Here is a 19,747-nt window from a genome sequence, read left to right as displayed (position 1 = left end):
AGTGAAGTAACAATGTATACATACACAAAAGACAACCCTGGAAAGACTGCAACTCGTTTTCCTGTAGTTAAGAACCAAAGTGGTGCTTCAGAAGCCTACACAACCTTGAGTTTCTACTGATTAAAGTGAAGGCTGCAGTGAATTTAAAACTGTAAAGCTAAAAACAGAACCTGTTTTGAAATTACCTCATCTTTTTTGCCCACACAGACTTGAACATTGTTACTTCACTGACAGTAAAGTAAATCCTGAAACACATTACATGTACATGAAGCAAATGTTCTGCAGGACAAACTGCATTACTCTAACTGGCCTTTAACAAAAGAACCATCAGGAGATCCAACAACTATGTTGTAAGACCAGTGACAACAGGTTGAAAACCCCACCCATTAAATCTTCACAGCAATGAACCTTTTGACTGAGGTCCTTCATTAATGTTGCATAATAGAAGATCACAAAACTGGATAAAAGATCACGTTTTAGGAAAGAATTAAAATGAACATTTTAATTGACATAATACAGCAGTTTAGTTTCTAAAACATTCAAGACAGCTGTAGTGTGCCAAATGAATGACCTAATTATTTTGTTTGAAGACAACAATAATGGCCCATAAAACTGAAAACACCAGAATTTTCCACAAAGTTAAGGTTCCAAAACCTGCAGCGTGGAAGTATTAAGTTCAAAACTGAAAAGCAGGCCAATATACTGCTGTTAAAGGCAATTGACTTCATCCTATTCAATTCAAGGGGGTCATGACTGGAAATTCAAAATGGAGCTTGGCAAAGATGCAAATAATGAGACTAAGCTTAGTGGGTCAGATTAAAGATCCATTTAAGTGGAGTGTTCTCCCTCAATGCCTAAGGTGGATGCTTAAGGACAGGGTGAGACACAATAAAAATTTATACCACTACAGCTTTTATGAATTAGAGGCTCAGCAACTTCCTGAGCAAGAGTGCTGGTTTTTTGCTTAATAAGTCTCCATAGATTTTTCTGTCAGAGGTTGACAGATCTGCTCTTTGAGCTACTTTGCTGCAACACCCAAAACTTGCTGTGCCATGGAAGTTGGCCACATTGAAAGGCCAGGCACAGACAATACAGCCAACCTTCCCTCACTTTCCAGAAGTATGGTTTGTGGTGAGGTTGACCTGGGCTGGATGCCAGGAGTCCATTAAGGTGCTCTATCAGTCCCCAGCTAGACAGGGGAAAGAAAATAAGATCAAAAACAACTCACAGGTTGAGATAAGGCCGTTTACTAAAGAAAAGGTTTGTGGGCACCCAAGTAAAGAGAAAAAAAAAAAACAGGCTTATTCTTTACTTCCCATCAGCAAGAGATGTTCAGCCATTCCCAGGAAGCAGGGCGTCAGCATGCATAGGGGTTGCATCAGAAGGCAAGCTTTGTAAATAACAAATGCCCTCTGTTTCTTCACCTTTCCTTAGCTTTTCTATCTGAGCTGATGCCATATGGTAAGCAATATCCCTTTGGTCAGTTTGGCTCAGCTGTCCCAGTTGTGTCCCCTCCCAGGACCTTGTCCACCCCCAGCCTATTGATGGGGGGAAGGGAATGTTGGGAATCATTGCTGGTGCTGTGCCAGGGCTGCTCAGCAGTAGCCAACAGCCTGGAGTGTTACCAACACCTTTCCAGGTACCAATGCAAAGCACAGCCCCAGCTCAGCCAGACCCAATACAGCGGGGAAGGAACCAGGATTGTCTTGGGTTGGTTTATGTTTTAAGACCACATAATCTGTATCAATTAAAAATAAAGTGACACATTTGCTTCAGAAGTACCTAAGTCACAGAAAGCCCAAAATGTTCATCCTTGTAATACATCTTTCCCTAATCAACCACTGCTCACCACTCTCTCACACAGACTACTACTGGCTTTGATAAATGCGTATCAGGCCCAGCATGGTTGTACTTGTGATATCCTTTCAGAAAAGCAAGGGTAAAATAACATTAACATTAGGTTTATACACACCCCTTCCAAAGCATCTTATGTTGGTTTGGGACTGATCTATACATACACACTTTTCAGTCCATGTGCTCGTGTTATTACAGTTAAAGTGTATATAAATATTTGCAGAAGTAAGACCTAAAATAAAAGATTTATAATAGTTTCAAACCACATAAATATTTTAAAACTTCTACATATACAGCATGTAATTAGTTTCAATACATTCCAAATCAAGTATAATTTATTATTTGGAACCAGTAAGCATAAAATGCTGTCATTTATGGAAGGAGTTTAAATAAAAATTTATATTTTTCCCTTCAAATGAATCAAAATACAAGTATAACCGACTCCACTTGTCCTAAAAATGTTTCTATTAAAGTAATATTAAACTAATGCTCATTCTTGGATTAAGATCATTACAATCTCATTCCTATGCTAATCACCTTCTCAAAAGTAACAACATATTTACAAGTTTACTCCCCTGTGGAGAATAGAAAATCACAAAAATATATTTTTCAGTGAGAAACTCACAATAAACAAATTTAAATATGCCAAAAGTTTTCTGCACCCAAGTTTCTAGCCTTTTAGCTTCAGCTCCACCTTCCTTTAACAAGCAACTGCTGTTGGTTTGTACTTAAATGACCACAAATATTTTTCAATGTCACTCCTGAACTTCTAATACTTCCACACAATTGGCTATAACAGCGTTGTGAGTCTTATGCCATTTCTAATGCACCCATCTACCATGTTTCTTTCTTTTTCCACGTGAAATTTACCTTTTTTTTTCCTCCATTTGAGCACACATAATAGCTCAACAGCAGTTTAAACAAATTTCACCACCGTGCACATTGGCACAGTATGTATCAACTTCTCCCACAGGAGTGTGTAAATCCTGTCAGGCACAATACATGCCAGAGGGCAAATAATAGAAAATACAGCAATTGGAAAGAGGATTTTAAGCATAGAGCTGTTTCAGATTCCAGCACAAAATGGTTGAGAAACGAAGTATGCATGAAGTTTACAGAAAGGGGAAAAACCAACACTATGACATGGATATGTGTGTGCTGAGGGCAGAGTTTTCAAGTTTCCTTACATGCAACATAGGAACACTGCTAAAGGCATAACAAACACTGCCTTCTTGCATGAATGCAATATTTTTATTCCTCAAACACACGAGGAAACCAAACCAAAGCTCATCTTGGTTGAGTGCACATCCTAAACAAAAAGCTGTGATACAAAGGCACCTTTAACTCCTGCTGGGTTGAAAGACAGAGGGATGATCCCCCACCGATTCCAGAAGAAAAGCAGTGAAGTGCTTTCCTTGGAAGGCAAAAAGTTGTGGGTTCTGAAAGCAAAGAGGCATATTTCAGTGTGTCTCAGAAAAATCTGAATGTGGTGCTGACATCCTGAAGAAGAGCAATGTTTTTATAGAATTTCCTGTTCTCTGAACTACCCTACTGCTTAGCTCACCACTTAATTATTTGCTTTTACTCTGAATACCCTTTTAAGTATGAAGTCATCGTCAGGACTGAGGATGCAACTGGAGTCCAGAAACTCAAAAGTTCACTGAAGCTAATGCTTTTCTGGGGATCTAGTTCTCTATCTGGGTATCTCACACCAAAGAGGTTTCAAAAATTGAAAAGTTTACCAAAAATATATGCAAAAATTCTAAACATTCATTGAGAATGAAGGAGAGAAGAATTAGCAACAAGGGTCATACAACCTTGCTGTAAAACCATTTTATTGAAGAAAAAAAAAGCTGAAATTACTTTTATACAATCCTAAGAAACTACATTAACTGCAGAAAACCTGTATGACCTCTACACAACTAATAGAGGTGGTATTGCAACCATCTGTATCTTTCTACACAGGAACTTGTTTTTATCATAACTATATGGTCTTAAGGAATTCTTTCCCTAAATATATTTCAAATGAAAGCACGTGTTGGAATTCTTTGCAGTCCACTTCAAACCATCAGATTCATTCCCACAATGGCATGTAAACATGACCTCCAGGAAGGGAGGGAAAACAAAAACCAATGCTTTTAGCATACATATTTCTTTTAAAACAAACACACAAAAAAACAGCTTCTCTCTCAACCTAATGGCAACATAATGTACTTTACTAATATTTTATTCTATGTATCTCCATTGTATAATCTCTGAATGCCAAGACTCAGCAGAACTGAATAGCAACTGTACTCAAATACTTAAAAAGCTTAACTTTAGCAAAAGGATGCATTATTCTATCAGCAGCAAGAATATATAACACACTGTTTCATACTTGGCATTTTCATTCATGTTGTGTTTACTGGAGTTGATATAATATAAATATTTAAGACTGCACAATCTGAGAGGCATTTAAAAGTATTTAATTTTAAGAGATCATAACTATGCATATTCTGACAAGACAAACATTTCACATGCTACAAATCCCTTTATCATTCCAGTGCCCACAAATAAAAATGAAAATTGTTCATTACAGAATGGACTAAGCGAAGGAAACCGGCAGATTCACATGTTACACACTGTTTTTGCTGCTTGAGTGGTTAACACTCCAGTATGCAATCCTTTTTAATTCTCTTAACATTTCTCAGTACAGTGCTTACTTATTTTGTTACAAAATCCTTCATCATAAATTTGCAGGAAACTGAACAAACGAAGACAAGCTCAGTAAAAAAGCAACTGGAAATATTTAACTGGATGCAGGATTCAGACAACTGAAGTGTTACAAAAAAGAGAAATACTAGAGAAAAAAACTATTAATTACAGTAGAGTAGCAAACCAGTAAGTACAATGAAGCTTTCCCTAAATTCAACCAATTCTCAATAAGAGTGCACAATTCGGTTGAACTTCCCTGAAATTCCAGGCCTAAACTGCCATCTAGGGATAATAAAAACCTGACCTCAATTATAAAAAAACCCAAATCTTGCCATAGGACACAAAACAATTTCCCACATGCAGGGATTACTATCTGCACTTCACAAAAAAAAAAGAACATGCCCAAGCAGACCTATTTTTAGCTCTGTATTTAAATGAACATCTTGCCCTTACTAAATGTAACATGTTTCTTTCCCCTGTGTGTGCAGTCACGGATGTGGAGAAATGCTAAAGATCTGCTTGCTTTCATTAGTCAATGCACAGGGTCTATTTTCTAGGAATAAACTAGGCTACATAAGTACTGCTGCTTTTAAAGGCAGAACAAAAAGCCAACTAAAGAAACCTCAAACCCAGCCCAACATCAGTCCAGCAACTAACATATCAGTTACAGAGCATGAACTGATTTGGCCACCCAAACCATCAATAATCTGTTAACACCCAGTACTCCAGAGTTTGAACAGGGAGACAGTTTAGGGAGGTGTGTGCCCCTTTTCATCTACCCTCCACAAATCCTAGAGCTCCCAGGCAATCCAAGCTTCCTTTAAGGCAGGATCAGTTGGCACCAGCAGCCCTTCGAGGTGAAGGCTGCATTTTCTCCAGGCCTCACAGAGAGCAGAACCCCACACCTCGCTACAGCCCTGCTGTGCCCAAGGTTGGGAGGCTCTCTGATCCCAAACACAAAGCCACTTTGCAGGACAGGAGGAGAGGGCAGCATGCTCCCTTCCAGCTCTTCCCTCCTCCATGCTCAGGAAGAGAAGCTGTAAGGAGAGAGGTGTAAGACTACTCCTGTGAGTATCAAAGCATCACTTCTGTGTCAATACATCATTTTGTTCCTACACACGTGCAGAACCAGGCAGTGCACAACTGAGGGATGAACCACAGCTTTCCCTGGCACATACACAGCTTTCTTCTCCACTTCCAAGTTACACACTGAAAACAAACAGCCAACAAAGTGAAAGGGAGGGAAACAATATAAAACCAAAACACTTCAGTTTTCTGTGTTCATTCTCATTCTCTATTAACAAGGGAAGTGTTCAGGACTTTTTATCTACTGTAGATTTACCACAATTTTACTGCAGGTCCTGCTTCTTTTGTTAACACTAACTGCTGCAATGAGCTGAACAAGTTCACTATCAATCTGCCATCTGCTCCAGCGTGAGAGCACAACATCTTGACAAGTTTCTTTTAAGGTTCTCTTTTTTCTGGTTCTGTCTTAATTCTATACACATTTGTAGTATTTGTATGAAACAGACCATGTACCACTATGAGCTTGTTTCCAGTAAAGTCCCCAGTGTCTCACAAAGAGAAGGCTGGGTAGGTTTCACTTCATACTAATTGCAGACTTAAGTTTCCTCACCAAAATGAGGGAATGCCACATGGCATGGTCATGTGTAGAGGAGGCAGCAGCTAACAGCTCCCCCATTTTTCACAGCTCTTTCACAGCTGGGTTTCACAGGAGGAAGGTTGGCTGCCAGCCATGGCCAGGAGACAAACACTGCTCAAAGTCTGCATTTCTGCTGGTTTGGGTCAGCCTCTCCTGAAGCTGTCGTACCAACTGCACTTACAGAGGTTTGGTTTGTGTTGTGGGACCATCTTCAGGTGTGTGCACTCTATTTCTTTTAAGATGCAAAGAAAAAAATATATCTAAATAATAAAAAGCAAAACTCAAAACATGAGCACTCCAAGAACACACCTACTGTATTTCAGCCTCATATTGGTGTTCATTCCACAAGACCGGACTACACCTTGCCCCAAATAAAGCACTAAGCCCTGAAACACACATGCCCTGGGCCTTAGGTCATCAAACCCAAAGGGTTTTTTGTCTATAGATGAGCTCCATGGTGCTTGCTAATGCTAATGTAGACAAAGACTACAAGAATTTGGACGCTGTCATTCCATCCCCTTCCCAAGGGCAGTAAGTGAAAAATAAAGCAGAGAAGAATTACTACCAAGGCCTAACAAGCACTTTCCCACTATGAAAGCCCATTTCCTGTTCATGAAATTCAAAAGTTTTATTTACATATTACAGTAGCAAGCACAGCAAAGGCAAAACCAAGCTTCTCAAACATTCGGTTTTTCAACTCTGAATTAAAAACCACATCAAAGGATAGATAGATCAAAAAGGACTAACGTATAGGTCAGTCACATGGGTCAAAGTAGTTTGTCTCTTTAAAACTCAGATATTAAATTTTGATTTAGACATAATTTGAAGGAGATTGGTATTGCTTTTACTGAGATGATGGTCTTAGAATGAGAAGAAACAACATTTGGGGACAGTATGTTATAGTTAGGCTTTGTATACACAATGTAAATAAACAGAACTTGGTAAAACTCAAAGCCACAAAACTGATTAAGCACAAGCCTCGGGAACTGGTTGTGACCAGAAAACCACCAAAAAGCACAGCTGCAAACATTTGAAGTACTCAGTTCCAATGATGAAAAGAACAGCTCTCCTGAATATCCCTTTCTAGGAGCTGAACTGAAGGCACAAAAAGAGATTCCAGGCAAATCATACTAAAATGTTTAGTGATCCAGAGTTTTACATCTAAACTGGAGGACTCACATATATTTCTAAGTTTCCAGGCTTGGATCGTAACCCTATTCCAGGACAAGACCTAAGCTGCAATCTTTCCCTCACCTTCCCCAAGAAATTCAGAAGCACAATTTGGAAGCAGCTTAGGGCACGCTCCATCCCGGTGATCTGGAGCCCCTGGGCACACTGTCAGGTGCCATGTCCTGAAGGAGACACAAAGCTGGAGCATGCTTACTCAGTCACAGCCAGAAGTGCTGCTCTGGAACTTCAGGGAGGAGGTGGCTCAAACTGAACAGCAGGGCACAGGCAGAGGCCAAGCAAATTCAGAAACTGAACAAGGGGACCCTTCCTCGGGGCAAGTATTCTCACAGCTTTCTAGTCTCCTGCCTCTACAGCAGCAAGTATCTACTGTTGTGTATTTTCCTATTCTGAAAAATAAATTAATTCTCTCTAAGTCTTTATTTAACATTGAGTCAGGCAGTCTTTCTTAAAAGAGAATTTTCAAGATAATCCTTTAATACAAAGAAAAAGCCAACAGACTGCTTTCTTATTTTCTGATGACCTTCCCAAAGTGCCCAAGGACATGACAGACAGCTCATGATCAAACTCATAGAATTCAGTCCAGTTAAAACACCAAAGTACTAGCCCTATGCATGGAATACATGCTTGCAAACACACGATACCTTCAGCTAAGAAAGACTTAATACCCTTTTAATCTTAGATGACAATGATGGCACACCTGGGTTCTACAAAGACAGCAATTTATCTCCCTATAGGAAATTTATTCTGAATGTGTTCCTCCAAAACCCACTTCCTCACCTCTTTGCCCTATGAGCCTTTCTTACACCTTTCCAGTAAGGAACTCACGCCATTAAAAACTGTAGGCGCCTTCCATTTTTTTAACCATCCAGTTTACACTGAGGTCACTCACAAACAACTGCTATTAATACTCCAGACAAAACATATTATACATTTTACAAGGGGTTTACTACTACAAGGTGGATCTTCTCATTTATCTTTTTAAGATATCAGATTCTCCATACAATATGCAATTTTCTCTTACGTTCCCAACATGAAAACCAGCTCCTTGTACCATTAAGCAAACAAAACCAGAACAAGCAGAAGAGCAAATTTTGTAGAAGTAGTTTTAACTAACAGAAGTTTAGTAGTAAGTAACGAAGTCGGAGACAACAGATTTCAACAGGATAAACACACATTTGGGTGGTGGGAACTCCTGATTTCCAGCCCTTCCTGACAGTTGTTATAACTTGTCTAAGACCACATTTGGTTTCATTTCCATAAATGAAATAATAAAAACCCCACTCTCTAAGCTTTACTTGCCTTAGAGACATGTTAAAGAGCTAATTAATGTTTCTAAAAAGCTCTGTTATGCAACAAGTACTAACAAAACATGGTGTCTCCAGCCTCAGTGGTATCTCATTACTGCACTTGCACAGATTATAACCTATGATAACTACGACTGGAAGACAATCCTTGTCCTAAACCCCTTCACGTGCTTCTGACTTTCCAAGATGTTTACTCTTGTGGTTCAATTTTTCCCACCTTTGTCTTTACCCAAAGGTGGATGTTCTGAAAGCTTCAAAAAGGTTGGTTTTGATTGTTAGGCATCATATGCCCAGCATAAAGCAATTCTGAATACTTCTAACGCTGAGTGTTATCATTTAATTTTTTTAATTAGAATGATGCAGCTCTTCATAATTTGAGTCACTCTGAGTTTGAAAAAAGTTCTTAAAACTTTAGAACGTAAAACTGAAATATGAGGGACAGAGGGGGGAAAACCCTACATGTCTAAACTGGATATGGTAGGCACTCTCACACATTTTACAGTAAGACAGAAGTTCACCTTCTGAGGACTGTCAGGCATCCAAGAGAACATGAACAAATGTAAACACAACAGGCAGCTCAGCTCCAGACTTAAGTTTAAATAAAAGTACTTACAAAGTTCCCTTGCCTCTTCCACCCAGATGCTGCCCTCTGACCTGCACAGAGACATTTCAAACACCTCCTGTGGCTGCTGCTGAGGGAAAAGGGACGTGGCTGCCACTGCTCCCAGCCAGGCTGCTGGGACAGAAGTCACCCAAGGGAACGGCAGCCAGAGCCTCCCGCGTGAGAAAGCAGGGCTGGCAAACACCACCCAGCAAGGCAAAGGGAAGGGAAGGCAGCCTGGCTGCAAGAGCAGACCTCTGCCCTTCACCCCCTCTTTCTGAGGGTTCCAGGCAGGCTTATTCACACAGGTGCAGCAGAGCAGAAACACATGCTGCTTGTTCCTGCCTGGGATTACACCTGAGCTAATAAACTTCGCTGATCAGAGCTGGCTCTCAGCACTCTGGTTCTGGAAGCACGATGCAGACAAATGGAAGTTAGCTCTGGAAAGAGCCAGTATGGGTCTGGGGTTTATTAACTCAGGCTTTGCACCATGCAAAAGAATAAAATCTGGCCCTAGAGACTAAATAGCTTATTAAAGTGATACTGAGCCTGAACTAATAAACCCTGACAGAATCAAACCAACTTTGCATCAAGTCAGCTCAGGTGTGCCAGCATCTGTGGCACAGTTAATCCACTGCTGCAATAAGGCACTCACAACCAACAGAGCCTGCTATCTGAATTTTAAAAACTCACTTATAATTTTACAGGAAACAAAGGAGTTAACTGTTGTTCAGTTATAATCTTCTTTTCTTCTGAAAGGAACATCAGGAGCTTCCAGAAAAGGTGATATCTGGCTTTTATGACTGTGAGCTGAATCAAGTCAATGCTATCTCATGGTTTGCCTAAGTTACAAAACAGACAACTTCAGTACATTCAGTGCTTCCCTTGGCCTGCCAAGAGAGGGGTGAAACTGAGCAAATCCAAGCCAAGTGTATTATACCACTGCTAGGAGGAATTAGAGAAGCATCAGAGCAGAGAATAAGAATATTTAATGCTATGGAGAACCTAATATCAGAGGCACAAAATGAGAAAATCCTCCCACCTTTCTTCCTTTTAACTTTGTTACTCCATTCCTCCAGTAACTGTAAGAACTAGCCAAGTAATTAATGGATTTAAATTAAATTCTACACAGCTATCACATAAAAATCCAATTTTCTGTCTTGGTCCTTACTGAAGACTCTTAAAATAAAAGGCAATAAAAAAGAAAAGATAAGTGATAAACAGAGAAATGAAAAAGACAAACCATAAAGGACAAAAAGCAAAGAAAATGACCTAATTTACAAACAAAAAAGTTGCCTGGAAATGAAAGTTACTAGAAGACAGAGAAAAAGACATTAAGAAAAAAACCAAAACATTGTTTGAGTTTTGTTCAAAATAGCGAAAATAAAATTGGTTGACAATAGCACAGCTAAAATACATGTTTACTTAATGTCCTGAAATTACTAAGAGGTTTATTTTTTTATTAGTCTTTAAGCTAAGGTAGGCTTTTATTAAGCTCTGCAGTTAGCCTCAAAATATCACTGTAAACTGGAGGAAAACATTCTAGTACTTGTAAGGTCTTAAGCAAATGTGACTAACCTAACACAGCAGCATGTGTTTGAAAATGTTAATTTAGAAGCATATCTTAAATACATGTCTAGATTAGTAGGTGAGGTTTTGTCTTTAACTACTGTCATAAAGTCTTTGCTTCTTAGCAACAGGTCCATGCAGGTCAAAGGTACTTGACCTTAGTCAGGATTACAAAAGTGATTGCTCCCTATTGTGAAAAATCCCACACAGGGACAAAAGCCATTGGGGGGAAAAAAAAAATCTCGAAAGCAGTGTTTACTCCAGCTCTCTCAGGGACAACAATCTGTCCTGCTGAACTACAGCAGTACTCCCAGATCTGCCCAATCTCACTAATACTCACAGGCGTTTCCTGAAGACATATGCGCTTCCAGTCTTTCCTGACCTCATGACATCACTCCAGTTTAGCCACTAGCAATCATTCTGAGTCTTGCCTAAAGTAGCAGAAATTCTTCCACTCTCCCATTAGAAAGAACAACAGGAGCATAGCAGGACTGGCTCAATCAGTGCTATTTTTTGCACCTATTTTGTGTTTCTAGTTACCTCAGTAAAGGTACATCACTCTACCGTCACCAAACTCACTTGTTTCATGTTGTTCAGCCCTTCAAAAATTCCGTGTGGTAAGCACAGGACCATTCACGTGTCATACTGGTGAAGGGACAGGGTGGGTAGATGGCAATTCCCTGCTCCCCACCTGTGCTCCTCTGGTATATTCTTTACCATCTTAAGCCCCCCCCATTCTGAAGACTCCTAAAAACCAAGAACTGACGGGGAAGGGATGCTCACACACACAAAGTCTCCACAAAACTCTCTCCAACAATGTCACTGTGCTACAAATAAACGCGAGAGACACCCACTATTCACCCTTCAGCAAAGGTGAAGGTTAGGAAAGAGGGATTTAAGGATGGAAAGAGTGTCAGATCTGTTCCCTGGGTTCTGTAGCTCAGCCAGCACCTCTTTGCCCACAGACGATGCCAGCCCCCACCACCTCGCCAGGTGCCAGCCTGGTCTCGGAGTCCCACGCCCCTCCCCGCCCGCACTCTACTCACGTTTGATGCAGCGCTGGGAGCCCGTGGCCTTGCTCCAGCCGTGGCAGCACTGCCCCCCGCACACATTGACCCTGCGGGAACAGCAAACAAGGACCAGTGTCCGGCGGGGCAGCCCCGCTCCCCAAGCCGAGCCGGGCCGCGGGGCGGGCACTGGGCCGGGGAGACAAAAGGCGGGAAGAACGAACCCTCCCGACTGAACTCGACGCCTCACGCCGGGCCGGGCCGGCCGCGGATTCCCGGGATAAGGGAGCTGGCCCCGCGCCCGGCCCCACGTGCCGCGGGTGCTCCGGGGCGCCGGGCCCGGACAGGTAGTGCCGCGGTGCCCCCGGAGCCCGGGACAGCCCCCCGCCCTCTCCCCCCTCCCAGAGGGGCGACAGCGGCCGGGATGCTGCTGGTGGTCGGGAGCTGCGGTGTGGAGCGGGGGACGTGCGGGACAGGAGGGCGCCTTACCCCGGCAGCGGCGGCAGCTGGTGCTTCTGGCGGAGGGGCAGGGCGGCGCTGCTGTTGCCGTGGGGGCCCGGCGGCGCCTTGAGCCGCGGGCTGAAGCGGGCCGGTTTGGCGAAGGAGGAGGCGTGAGCGGCGGAGTTGGGGTGGACCTGGCCGGAGGGGCCCAAGCGGAGCTGGACGGCGGCGCTGCCCGGCTTGCTCATCCGCCGGGTCCGCTCCGGGGGGCCGCCGCCGTAGCGCGTGTTCAGCTGCACATTGAACGTGCGCTGCTGCTGCCGCTGCTCCCCCCCGAGGAGGGTCGGGCGCTGCTGCCGGCTGGCAGAGGAGCTGCCCCGGCCGGGCTGCAGGACGTACGTGATCCTCCTTAGCCTGCCCTTTTCGGAAGCTGCGAGCCCTGGTGACAAAAGCGCCCAGGCAGCGAGGAGGAGGAGGAGAAAGCCCCATCTGATCCGACCCATTTCCACAGCGGGAATCCCTACAGCCGGCGAACTTCGCGGAGCCGTGGCGCAAGGGTTTCCTCTCCTCCAAAGGACGCGGGGGTGCGTGCGACCTGCGCCCGCGGCGCGGATCCCTCCTCCGCTCGCTGCCCCCCAACCTGCTCCGGGCGGGGCGGAGGAGGAAAAAAGCCTCAGGATCCTCCCGCCCGCCCCCCAAACTGTTGGGAAAGTTCAGCAAACACTTCGCCCCGTAGAGCAGGAAAACATCGTTGGAAGAAAGGAAGCGGCGGGTGCGAGCCGAGCTGCGAGCCGGAGCGGGAATGGAGGAGGAGCAGCAGGGGAAGGGTGTTTGCTGGAGGGGGGTGGTCGCAATGGAGAGCAGATGTCTCGGTGCCGGAGCTGCCAGGGGTCTGCCTGCGTGTGTAAAGAACAGCCCCGGAGCCGGTGCGGGCTGTTCCCAAGCCCCTCTTTAAGAGTTTCTCGGCGAGTGAGCGTGTGCGGAGGGGAGGGGGCGGGCGGAGGGAGCCCCTGCCCGGTGCCGGCCCCGCGCAGCCAGTCTGGGCCCGCCCTCACGGCAGGGGCGCTCCCGGGCCGGAGGGGGCCCGGCCGGGCCAGGTGACCGCGGGCAGGGCCGGCAGGGGTGCGGAGCTCCGGGGTGTGCGCCGCCAAGCCAGCCTCGGAAATAGCCGCTGGAACCCGCGGGTGCCGAGCTGCCCTCTGCCCGGGACCGGCCCGCACAGCCGCCCGTACCTGTGCTTCGGCAACAGCTGAACCTTTCTGCGGTATTTCAATGGAGGTGAGGCTTTAAAGCCCCCAAAGCGTAATATACGTGCTTCACTCGGTAGGTGGGGACTCGATGAAAGCGCTTACACACGTTTAAGGTAACCACATCCCTCCGTCTCAGCCTGGTGAGAGTCAGAGGCTGCGCTTAGCAGGATTAGGAGGGACTGTATTGTTCCTTGTTTTTCTTTATGTTCGTAAAGCAGTATGTATTAGTAAAGAATGAAATACAAACCACAATTGTATACTCGTAATTAATGTATAAGCAAAACTGCCCACTTTTTTCTCCAGTAGGTCTTCACTAATCTCATCCTTCAGCACTGTAAACAAAAAAACAAAAGTTCACAATATAACCCGAAGGTACATCTTTTAAAATACTCAGAAGCTGATGTGTCCGAGCTCTTTCCAAGAAACTTTGTGGAGAATCAGTTTGCAAATCCAATAGCTTGGAATTCAGGTCCTCCTCCCAGGGCTCTCCTCTGCTCTTTTCCAGAGCTTTAAGGACACTGACCCCGGCTCCAAACTGACGAGATTTTGCTCTTAAATGCTCTTGGCACAGCTACACAGACAGAGGGGAGCAGGAGGGTTTTAGGTGTACTCAATTCTAGGCAAAAGCCAGTGTTGAGAGCACAACAGTCCCTTCCTCTTTAGTTCTCATCTATTTAAAACTGCTCAAAAATAAATAGATGTTTTAAATAGATGGGAGTTTGGAGCTTGCTATAGTCACAGTGTAAGGGATCCACATCAATGTTAAAGGCTTCTGCTCCTGTGCCTCCAGTGGTCTGAATTGAAACCCAGTTTTTGAAAAGAAAATGCCACAAGTACTTGGGTATTCTAAATCCACAGTGGATTAAATGAGAATGAAACTCTGTGGTGCTTCAGAGAAAAACTGAGATAAAGCCTAAAAGTTTCCAAGCCCCCAGTTGAAGTTAGCAGGGAAGATAACTGTGAGACCACTGCCTCTTCTCATAGCAAACATATACATCTATTGTCTTTTTAACTTGGAAGACATTCCCAGCAAGTGAACTGCTCAGCCTTCCAAAAGCTAATTACTGTAAATCCCAACTATGCTAACCGGTTTTGCACTATTTAGGGAACAGAAAAACACCTTGAAACCAGTGTGGGGAGGTGAGGACAGAGTAAGTGGTGAGAAACTGACGTGGTACTCAGGATTGTTGCTCTGCACAAGGCCACTGTCCTTCAGAAGTTTTCCAGAATGAGATCACAACTCTGTGTGTGGCTGGGTTTGTTGAACAGAGGGCAAAAACTGCATCATTCCACAGCAGCAGCCAGTTGCTTTTAAGAAATGTGAGGTTTAAGTCATGTCAAGCAGGGGGCAAATGTGGTGCATTACTGGCTACTGTAAAGCAAGTGGTAAGGAACCTCAAGGGAAATACAGCCACAAAGGTGGATGCCTTGCATAGAATCACTGAGGTATAAAGCCATTCTTGAAAAAACATTTAGTGTTATCTGAAATTAATTGCTAGAGGTCAAGCACTCCTCACAAATTTACATGGCATATCTGATTTTCAGTGTTCTCTTTTTTTTTCCCCCCCTCTAGCAAGGAAATCCACACTTTTCCATTTGTCTGCTATCTGGTTTTGCTTCCTCCCTCCCTCCCCCTCCTTCTTCTCCACAAGGTCTTGGATGTCAGGTTTGGCTGCAGTAACACATCAGGTTGGCTGCATAAGTTTTAACAGCTGAAAGAGGACTTCAGTGAACCACCACTGCAGACTAAATCTCAGCTCAAAAATCTTTTCACATGTAGAAGTTTCTGCTTCCAAAGGACAAGAAGTTCATCCAGCACAGAGCAGCATCAGCCAGATGCTGGCCTTTTAAAATCAAGCCAGGTGACTACTAAAATTCTGAGCATTCTTCAGTAAATGGTGTCACTGCTTGTGGGAAACCTGTCCTGGCTGCCTCCCCAGCTCCTGTGGAAAAGCCACTGACTTGAGTAAGCAGTGACAAACAGGAATTAGTACCTCACACCACCTTTCAGGAACAGCCCTCTATTTGAAGAAGAGTTGGGAAAGCAGTTTGCACTGTTTCTGTTCTTGTCCCCTGTGGTTTGTGACTAAAGGGTGGACATAAGGAACATAAAGTTCCTTAGTCTGTACACCAGCCTCCAGAGGGGCAGACCTCTGGATGCTCTGCTGAAAGGGTGAGGCTGAGAAGGGCAGAGCTGGCTGGAAGGCTGGGAGCAGGACAGATGCAGGAGACAGAACTGCTGCCCTGATGAGATGGCACAACTGCCTCAAGGTTTAAAGGCTTAATGGACAGGGGATTAGCCAGTTTGAGAGTGTGAGTATCTATAAGAAGGACCAAAATAGCATTGTTCAAACCAAAATGAAATAACTAAACTGCAATACATGACTTGGGGTCAGTCCCATGAGTTGAATGAGGAGGGACAATAGTTTTGAGCTGTCAAAGCTGGCAGCACTCACCTCTACTGTTCTTTTCATCAAACAGCTGTTGCCCTGTCTCATGGAGGATGTGCTTGGTGCATTGGCTGCAGGGCAATGCAGGGACCTTTGCAGGATGCTTCAGTGAGGATGTGCTCTGTGTTCTGCTGGGGGTGAAGCCATCTGAGCACAGGTGATCGCTGAGCCAGCAGTGAGCACCACAGTGCCACCACAGCTCCCTGTGACTCCATGTCCACGTTAGCCAGGCTCCAAGTTGAATGATGTGTCCAGCTAGAGGGTCAGTAAACAGCCCTGCTGATCTCATAGATCCACCAGGCAGCAAGTCTTGGCTTGTAAGCAGAGCTGGGTTGGAAGCTCACATTTAACATTAGAGTTTGACAAGGCTAAATGCTGTATTTAGCTTCAATTTTGGCTATTTAAGAAAACTTTTACAGTACTGTAGCTCCATTAGCTTCAGCAATATTACTTCAAACTTCTTTTGAGCTAAAGGAGGAGAAGCAGTCTATAATTTCTTGTAAGCTGAGAATCAGCTTGAGACTTGTATTTGCTCTTTTCCTTTTTTGTACTATACAATTATCTGAAAAAAAAGTCCTGTATTTTGCAGTCTAAATTACACTTTAGCCATAGCTCTGTACAGGTAACATGACTCTAATGTGGAGAGTACTTCTTTTGAACAAAAGAAAACAGCTCAGTCTAACTGTCATCAGCGCAGGAAAAAGAAGTAATTGGTGTTTATTATGTCACTAAAGTAAGTCACATGTGACTCTGAATGCATATGTGATCTGCAGAGTAAGACCATGTAGATATAAGTATCATTTCTGCATGCTATTTTTCAAACAGAACTGTACCTTCCAACCCTGTTTGTTGTTTGTTCCTTCAGGCAGAAACTGCAATTACTCTACAGTTTGTACTAATATCCTGAGGCCTCAACTGTTCCTGAGTGTTACCACAGTATAAATATCATTAATAATGTTTCAGAAAAGGACAAGTCCTGCTCACTCTATTCATGTAGGCACTTACACTCACTTCCAAGGAACTCAGATAGTCAGAGTATCTTGGATGGATGTGTGAGGCTTTGGAAGGAAGCAGCTGAGCTTTGCTGTACCCATTCACCACTGGTGACCTTCCTTGTGATTTGGAGGTCTCTAATGACCATACCTGGCACATCCCAGTAATTCCAGGCTCACTGTACATTACCTTGGGTAACTGACCTTCTGCCTCCCCCTTGTTGGATTTGCTGGATCCAAGATGCATGAATGTGCCTTCCCAAACTCCTTGTCTGAAAGAACTCATGGTCTCCCAAGGCCACACTCCCCCTGGCACTGCAATCAGGGACTGCTGCGTCCCTGCTGTGTCACTGTACACACAGCCCAGGTGACAAATCCTGCTGGCTCCTCTGACTGCAGCCACAGGGTCCTGAAGCAGACCAGCTCTTCACGGGCCAAGGAACTTTTATGATGAGCTTGGCCCATGATATGAATTCACACCTTGGAGCAGTACAGATCCTGTGTGGCACTCAGTTTCTGAAGCAGACAGATTAGCATGCAGATATTCCAGAGCCACAAGTCTGGATGGGAAAGGAAAACAAAGTCATGATAGTGGGGCTAGGGGGTCATCATTCCCACTCTGACTACTACCAAAAGAGATTGCAAGAGGGACTTTTTTTTTTTTTTCCTTTGCATTAAGTCACACTGAAAGTTGGATCTTTTTTGCAAAAGTCTGATGCCGGTCTGTCACCACTGATCACCACCACATCCAACAAAACACACACTTGAGGCAAGTAGGAGTAGGCTTCTCTATAAGTTACTGACAATAGCTGTAGTGAAAGAAGTTGTGTGGATTTGTATAGCCTTAAATTCCATTTTACCAAACTAGCAGAAATCCATTCTAGAATATTTGGCAGTTTCACAGTCATTCTCACATATGGAAAATAACTGATTCAGAAATACAAGATTTTTTTCAAGATATGAAAATATCCACACTGTGCTGCTGCAATTATTCTTCCCCTCAAGGAGATAAATACATTTTGTCTACAAAAAAATTAAAATATCTGTAGAACTTTTTTATTACACTATTCCTTACGATTAATTCTTTGGTTTTTTGTACAATCCCATGTACACTGTAAATAAATAAACTGCAGAGGAAATTAGGTGGAAAGGACCACAAAAATAACAAAATACATACAATTATTTCACTTTACCTTAGGAGAAGACATGTTTAAATTAACATATTATTCACAAAAGCAAGGTAAATATTATAACTAATATTTGAGAACTCTCACAGTGTGATTATGTCGTATGCCAAGAATACTAATCTCTACAAAAATAAACTTCAGCCATGGACCGTGATTTTTCAGTGTTGCACCGTGTGCTGCTCAGACTTTTGAAAGCTGAAGGAAAAAGAGTCTGTATAAAATAAAGCTGCTTCTGACTGCAATTAGCATTGAAGAATGTCTTAAAGTTTTCATAATTGTACATAATCTAGGCAGACCAGCAAATCAGTGTCAGTGGAAGTGAAGCAGACAGAAGCAGTATGAAACTATGGAAAGAGGCTGGGAACACCAGCCACAATTACCCCTGCAGCAGCTGCTGAAAAACCTGAAAGGTGATGTTTGCACAGCCTTGTCTGGTTGGTCTCCCCCTCTGACAGCCTGGGATGAAGTTGGATGGACAGCTTGGGTGTCTACTGTCCAGTTTAACCTTGTTTTTTGCATGTCACAGAGACAGGAACCCAGCCCTGTTTAGTACCTGAGCTTGACTGTCAGGGTAAAAAATTGTTTAAAAACCAGCTGGGCACACAGAGCAGCAGATCCTGGCTCTCTGAATTAAAAAAAGGGCAGACTACTTCTTCTCATGATGCACTTGGAGCAGCTCCCAGAACACCAATGTTAGAGGCTGGGAGACTGTGTATAGGTTCTCTGTCTGCTGCTCCTTCAAGGTTTGTGATGGAAGATGACGAAATGAAAATTACAAGCGTCTTTTTTTTTTCCCCCCGATTTTTTAAAGTAGGTAGACAATAAAATGCTGCTTTAAATGTGAAATAAATGCTTTCGTTTCCATCACTTTTCCTCCAATAGCAAAACGTGTCTGCAGAGATGTTTAATGTCAGACTGTAGTGTGTCTGTGTTTTGCATCAGCATGCTTGAACACTGACCCTGGTCTGAGCAGGAGCACCTTTGAGGGTCCCCTCCACCCTTAATTACCATTAGCATCTGTGATGAGGTGTGGCACCATGCCTAACAAGCAGCCTCAGGTGGAAACAGGCACAGCTGCCACCCATTTTTGTCAGAAACTAGTTTCAAGAAGCAAGGCTGCAGGGTAAAAACGTAGAAACTTCCTGGTGTCGGCTACAGGTGAGAAGGAGATTGTGGACTGGAAGAACTAGGATGGGATGAGCAGACCTCAGGAAAAGGCTCAACACCTGGGCTCACAGATGATGCCAGGCACAGTCTGAACTGATCTTGCCACCAGGCAGGTTGTAACACAACAGTAGAGAGACACATCAGCCCAGCACCTGCATTGAGAAAATACAAATCCAGCCTGGCCTTACAGCAAAGAGGTTTAGCCGAGGAGGTAGGGGCTGAGTGCACCAGATAATCCAAACATGGTGTCTGATTAGCCAGATCAAAGTGGCGTGAGTGACTACTCAATTAGAATTCTTCTCAGGTTATAGTCAGTTTTGCAGTATTCACCTGAGCCCAAGAAAAAAAGAAAAGGCACGATTATGAAAATAGTAATT

At 43.7% G+C, this 19,747-nt stretch overlaps 1 protein-coding gene across 1 annotated transcript in view; it reads right to left on the bottom strand.

The window, feature by feature from the left end:
• The window catches only part of LTBP1 (latent transforming growth factor beta binding protein 1), a 187,590-nt gene extending 174,763 nt beyond the window's left edge, over positions 1-12,827 (bottom strand). The window contains exons 1-2 of the mRNA XM_058019741.1: positions 12,373-12,827; positions 11,923-11,993 (exon numbers count right to left, since the gene is read on the bottom strand). Of these exons, the coding sequence (XP_057875724.1) occupies positions 11,923-11,993; positions 12,373-12,827 (526 nt within the window). The remainder of the gene's footprint in view (positions 1-11,922; positions 11,994-12,372) is intronic.
• Between the last annotated feature and the right edge of the window lie 6,920 nt (positions 12,828-19,747).

The sequence above is a fragment of the Melospiza georgiana genome, chromosome 3 (genome assembly GCF_028018845.1).
Source record: "Melospiza georgiana isolate bMelGeo1 chromosome 3, bMelGeo1.pri, whole genome shotgun sequence".
NCBI lineage: Eukaryota > Metazoa > Chordata > Aves > Passeriformes > Passerellidae > Melospiza > Melospiza georgiana.
Note: the sequence above shows the minus strand (reverse complement) of the source record. Positions and strands in the feature narration are given on the sequence as shown.